The sequence below is a fragment of the Emydura macquarii genome, unplaced genomic scaffold (genome assembly GCF_026122565.2).
Source record: "Emydura macquarii macquarii isolate MOO-44397 ecotype Brisbane River unplaced genomic scaffold, CSIRO-AGI_Emac_v2 contig_1119, whole genome shotgun sequence".
Lineage (NCBI taxonomy): Eukaryota > Metazoa > Chordata > Testudines > Chelidae > Emydura > Emydura macquarii.
Window position 1 is genome coordinate 20,278,852 of NW_027131256.1, and position 6,000 is coordinate 20,284,851.

At 42.8% G+C, this 6,000-nt stretch overlaps 1 protein-coding gene across 1 annotated transcript in view; it reads right to left on the reverse strand.

Moving 5' to 3' along the window:
• The window catches only part of RCSD1 (RCSD domain containing 1), a 40,853-nt gene extending 39,819 nt beyond the window's left edge, over positions 1-1,034 (reverse strand). Inside the window, exon 1 of the mRNA XM_067546280.1 lies at positions 318-1,034. Coding sequence (XP_067402381.1) covers positions 318-323 — 6 coding nt within the window. The 5' untranslated portion in view covers positions 324-1,034. The remainder of the gene's footprint in view (positions 1-317) is intronic.
• Between the last annotated feature and the right edge of the window lie 4,966 nt (positions 1,035-6,000).

The following is a 6,000-nucleotide window of genomic DNA, read 5'->3' on the forward strand; positions in this document are numbered from 1 at the left end:
CAGGCCCTTGAAGTTTACTGCCTTCTCCAACTCAAGGGAAGAGGCTCAAAAATGAGTGATACTTTCCCCCCTCCCCATACACTCTCTCTTTCTCTCTCCCTCTCCCCCCCCCCCAACTTTAGAATAAACTGTGTGCAAGAAGTTCCAAGGGGCACTGAGGGGATCAATTATCTTTTAATACAGCAAAATGAAATTATAACCTGCTTTTAGTGGGAAACTGACATGTAAAGGTGGAGCTAATTTAAATGCTGTGATCTGAACTGCTGGGGCAAGTAAGTCAGCAAAGCAACGCGCGGCTACTGCAATAAATTTTTTACCTCCATATCCTGCAAGTGAGGGATGTCCTCAGGACAGTCGTTCTTCCCCACCCTTTTCCCCGTTAGCTGTGGAACGTTTCTGCCCAGCCAGAGTGAGAACACACTGCTGAGGAGCGTATAATATAATATCCAAACCCCAGCTCAGCTTGAGAACTGACAGAGCCCAGTGAGTGGCCTGAGAACAAGGAAGGAGGGAGGGTACTTGAGAGGAAGAGAGGGTGGGGAGAGTGGGGGAGGCAAAGCAATCAGGGTTTAAATTTAGACACAAATCTAAACAGATACTCTCTTTCCCAGAGTGCAGGGCTCAAGAGAAAGCAAGCAGCAAACTCTGCAGCTCTGCCCAAACATGGGGGCACCAAGTGTGCATTTCCTCTGTAGCTCTCCCTTTCTTTCTCTTCTGTCTATACTCCTACCATATTTCTTTTTTTCTTTTCTTTCTTATTCTTCTCTCTATATCTTTCCCTCTGTTTACCGTTGTTCTCCCTCTTTGAGTCTTCAGTCTTTTACTTCTTGCTGTATTTGTAGTTCTTTTCCTTTTGCTGCAGCCGTTCCTTCTGTCTTTTTCTTCTCTTCTCTCAGTCTCTGACCTTTTTAATCTGTAGTTGCATGAGAAGATTTTAACTGATACTTGGGATGGGCACGGGGGACATAAGAGGAGCAGATATCAGACCATCATTATATTTGTAGAGATGTAGGCTTCATTGTGGCAGGTGCTGTAAAAACACAATAAAAAGATAGCAATTTATATCTCCAGTTGGGACTAAACATGAAAGAAGATTAATTTTTTCCACTTTGAGTCTTTTTCCTTCACCACTTACTCAGAGGTGCTAATTTTCTCACTAAAGACTTGAGCACTGACAAATACAGCTAGAGTTGTGGTGGTAAAGCTGCTGCTGTTTCTTCTTCTTCTTTTTTTTTTTTAAAGGTACACAGGATTTAGTTAGGAAAAATAAACCACAAGAGCATTATCCTAAGATCTCACTTTCCATTCACATCACACAAATGTCTACTAAACAAATTCTCATTGGGCCTGTTTCAGCAGCCATCATGCACATGGTCCTTCCACATAATGTTGATCCCCACCTCCAGAGATCAGTGCAGAGGATCAGATCCCCACCTACAAGAAGGAGTGCAGAGGAATTTGAAAGACTTTTTTTGTCAATTGTCGAGTCTCCCTCTTCCAGAGCTGGGAAGTGACACAACTTCCTTGACAGTCCTGTTTCATAACTCTGCATCCAGAACAGGTGAAAGAAGATTTAAAAGTCTTTTCTGAAAGCCAGGATCAAGATTTAAATGTGACTGTCTTCATGGTTATGGTAGTGTTCGTTACATAGATGTCATCAAAGCATACTTACGTATTGCCCTATTAAAGTGACTGCTTGGCATAAAAGCCTTCATATTGTTTAGCAGAAACTGGAATGAAAGACTTAAGTCATGATATTTTTACCTCTTAATTACAATATTAAAGGGCATTAGGCTACTCAGGATATGTTTACGCTGCAATGTAAGCCCAAGGTTTGAACTCAGGATCCAGCCTAATCCCCCTTCCATCCATACACAAATTGTGCTAGCCCAGGGATCAGGCCCAGGGTACCTGAAGCCCACAGAAGCAGAGGGTCCGAGCCTAAGTCAAGCCAGGACCCAGGGTTCAAGCCCTATTGCTTTGCAGTGTAGATGCAGCCCCACTGGACTTGTGCTCTGGAAGTCCACCAAAAGTATCCTCCTGGCCAACTTTCTTTGTCTCGCTAAGACAGTCAAATTTTCCCACACTGCACTGTGAACAAAGGGCTAGAGCAGGAAGGCATCAGGAAGTGTGGAATATGGTTGGTTGGACTCAGGTCTGCGTACTGTAGCGTGGACACTAGAACTCCAGGTTCAGGCCCAGGTTAGAAAATTCTTAACCTAGGGCTGACAATCAATATAGATCCTCAAGTCCTGTGGGGTCTATTGAATCAAATTCCTCTAATCCTAGGCTTTCATTGTAAGGTAGACATATCCTCAGTCCCACCCAACACAAAGCTCTCAGAATGGTAGCTGGAATTGCCATGGCCTGTTCCCAAATCCTACAACTCATTGGACAGTTAAAGAATCAGCCCCATGTTTGTTTTGTGACTTGATTTGAGTCTTCAAATCATGGCACTGATAATGCCGTGTGATAATGTGTGCACTGATGCCATGGGAAGACGCAGGAGCAGATCCAGAGTGGCGGCCTGCCAAACAACTGACCCAGGAACGAGGATGTGCAAAGTCTACTTTGCAACGGCCCCAGCCAGCAGAGGATCTGGATTACAGTGGTTCCAACATGATTATCTGATCCTGGTGCAAGTACAAAAAAATAGCAGCCATACTCTTTTACTGTCACTTTAGATAGCAATATACCCACAGGTATTAGTGGCTTAATCTCTAAATATAATAATAATAATAATTCTTAGTTCTTTTATAGTGCTTTTCACCAGTAGATCTTAAAGCACATTCTAAAGGAGGAAAGTATCATTCATGTGCAAATACACATCGCTTCAAAAACAGACCCAAACCATACAGCCATACACTAGCAACTGGAAATGCAGGGGATTGGTGCCATGTGAAAAATGAATTGGCAGTTTCTAGTCACTAAGGAGTCAACGGTTTGACAAGGTCTGGGGTATTAACTGGTTCTTGATGAATAAGAGGTTAACTCCAGCTCTGCTTCTTCCTTCCTTTGCACAGGTGGTCAGGTGCAGTGCTAAAACAGAAGCTGCTTGGAAGTCAGGGAGGAGAAAGCCCATGGGAAGGTGTGTCTCCACCCACAGAGGGAAAAGGACTGGGCTGTATCACGTGTTCTTATTATTTTAATATATTTTAGTTTCTTCATGCAAATACTGTCTCTGTCCATCCAGAATAAATATGGAGGGAAGAGACTCTACTGACCAAAACTGGCTATTTGCTGCTGACCCATTCCATTAGCTTATACCTCCACATCACAACAAACCACTACTGTTACAAGTGGAAGTCTCAGCAAAGAGACTAGGAATTGAATAAGATGTTGAGACTGAACTCTCCTCTTACTCCTAGATTGTCCCTGCAGATGAGGATTAAGTTGCAATTGATGGAGGAATATGGGGGGAGGGGCACTTTGGCTGTTTTTTGCTGTACCCATTCTGGTGACTGCAAGAGGACTTAATCCTCCAGGGATTTCGATGTGCCATCCTTTGCCAAGGTTTGTTGTTCAGATGTCTGTCAAATACAGGGGCCCCCAAAAACCTGCTTCTCAGTTGAATCTAACAGTTGCTTCATCTCACTGAGGCACTATTTCAGCTTTATTCTTTTCTGCATTCAGGGGGTTTGTATTGCAAGATAGTGTTTTGTTCTTCACTAACAAGGGAACGGAAGTTGCCAGCTGAGGTCTATGAAAAAGGAAACTGTTAGGCAAAGATAGTATCACTTTAACCATATTTTCAAAGTGAAGGTCCCTGCAGCTGCCAGTATCAAGTCTTTACTTTTTTTTTTGCCTTCTGTCGTTATGCCTGCAACAAACGATCACTCCACAAGGCAAATAAACCCTTCTCCGGTTTTCCTACAAACAGGATTCCTAAACAGTAGTTTAAATGCAAATGCTGAGCATAGTCCAGAATCTTCAGTATAACAAAAAGAGGTTTTTCATCTTGAAGAAGCAGAATGTGAACATGTAGAATGGTGGACGCTGAAGTCTCAAGACTGGAAAATGCGAAGTCTGAGCTTGTTCTAGAATACCTTGTGTAAATGGAGGTCTTTGGACTGAAAACCACTAGAAAACCTGACCCAAACTCTCCACACTCTTTAATTCTGTAAAATCTTTTGGCAGAAAATTTGTGAAGGACAATTATAGGCTGTATTGGGAAGGCAAGGGGAATTGTGTGCCCTACACATTTGTGTGTGTGTGAAGAGGCCGACAAGTGAAGGATAACCTGGTATGCACTTATCTGCAGCATCACATATCTATTTGGTTGTGACTCTTCTGAGGGTACAGTAGTGTCCATGGGTCTGTCTAATGTGTTTGTATATCAAAAGAAACATGTGAATGTTTCTGTTTTGTTCAGCAGAAAAAAATCTAGCTGTCGCAAATCCCATGAAATCAGACTGTAGTGAAGAGGGGTTAGAACATAATGTTGTTGTGGTCCATTTGGGCTTTGTAGCTTCCCAGCTGATCAATACTGCAGTGGGTGAAGGTCAGCTGAGAAAGCTCACTTAGGGCCAAATTACTGCTGTTCCTGTAGGGGTGCACAAAATGTGGGGGAACGGGCACAAGGAGCTCTTTCCTTTCCTCTTTCTGCACACTCATGGAGGACGCAGCATAATTAGCCTAGCTGTATTCATGAACACTTGGCATAGTGTTTGCTGGCCTCTTGGAATTTTGGTTATTAACCCTTGAAAGGATCTGAGATACTATAGTGATGGCTACCATTATATGAATCTGGACAGATAGATGATATGCAGGGATATGATAATTCTATGTTCAGAGACTACTGAAGAAGAAGAAAAGTGTTTACATTTTGAGTGCATCTGCGAGACCATGTGACTCAACTGTGTATGTCCGTGCAGCTATTTCATTTGTGTGTGTCTGTGAGGGCATTTAGTCTGGGAGTATATGTTTGTGAGAGTGATGAATTAGTGTGAGGTGAAGGGGAGTGTCTGTCTAATGGGTTTTGAATTTGGGAAGGTGTTTATTTAGGATTTGTAGAAGTACTCAGTTCAGGATTGTGTTTTTGTATTTGGCTGGTTATACACACCACTTGTCAGCAATGGTGTTAATAAGTAGAAGTAATGACCAAGTTTCCTTCTGAACCTCTCCTGTTCCCACCTGAATGTTTAAGTCTCAGCAGAAAAAAAGGCAATGAAAGAGGACTGCATTTCATAACTTAATCAACTGTAAAAGCCAACATCCTGTTTGTATGTAGGATTTACATCAGTGCCTATCACCCTTCTCTGAAAATGGCAAGTTAACAGGAAACAAATGTGAACAGCCTTTTTATACAGGACCCTCGCTTTTTTAACCCTATGGCCTGCTAACTGTGTCCTGAAATATTTTCTCACCACTCACCCTTCCAAACCCCTCCCCAGTAAACTAACAATGCAAGCTCCAAACCTCACCCTCCTCTTCAGGGAGTTATCTGCAGGAAATGAAGTCAGCTGGAACGCTTTGTACTATTGACATTTTTGCTCTAATACTGCAGCTGCACTTAAGCATATTTGAGCGTACACAAACCCAGCACTAACTCATGCCTCAGGATATCCAAGACATGCTGGAATTGATGGGAGAGGGGGGCAATTAAGGCTCTGTCACCATGGGAGCTCAAATCAAATCAAATCAAATCAAAAGGATGTTTACATTTGATCTAAACATGATTCTAGCTAATCTGGTTCCTAACACAGTCTGACTGGTCCAAGAGTGTAGGACTTTACAGAGTTTGTACTGGCTAAAGGATGGATCCTAACCCTGTTGAGTGTACAGTGTTTCAAGCCTGCTTGTGAGCTAGGCTGTAATGTGACTGTCAGGCTGTTTCTGAGTTCTAACATGGTGGTTCTGCGGTGCAGAGGCCAGGACCGTGTAACTGGATTAGCCAGTCTTCCTTCCTGATTCCCAAGTCCCTGTGAAGAAGTATATCACCAAAATATACTAGGAACATAGGAATTGCCCCACTGACAATACTTGAGAGGGAGTATTTCA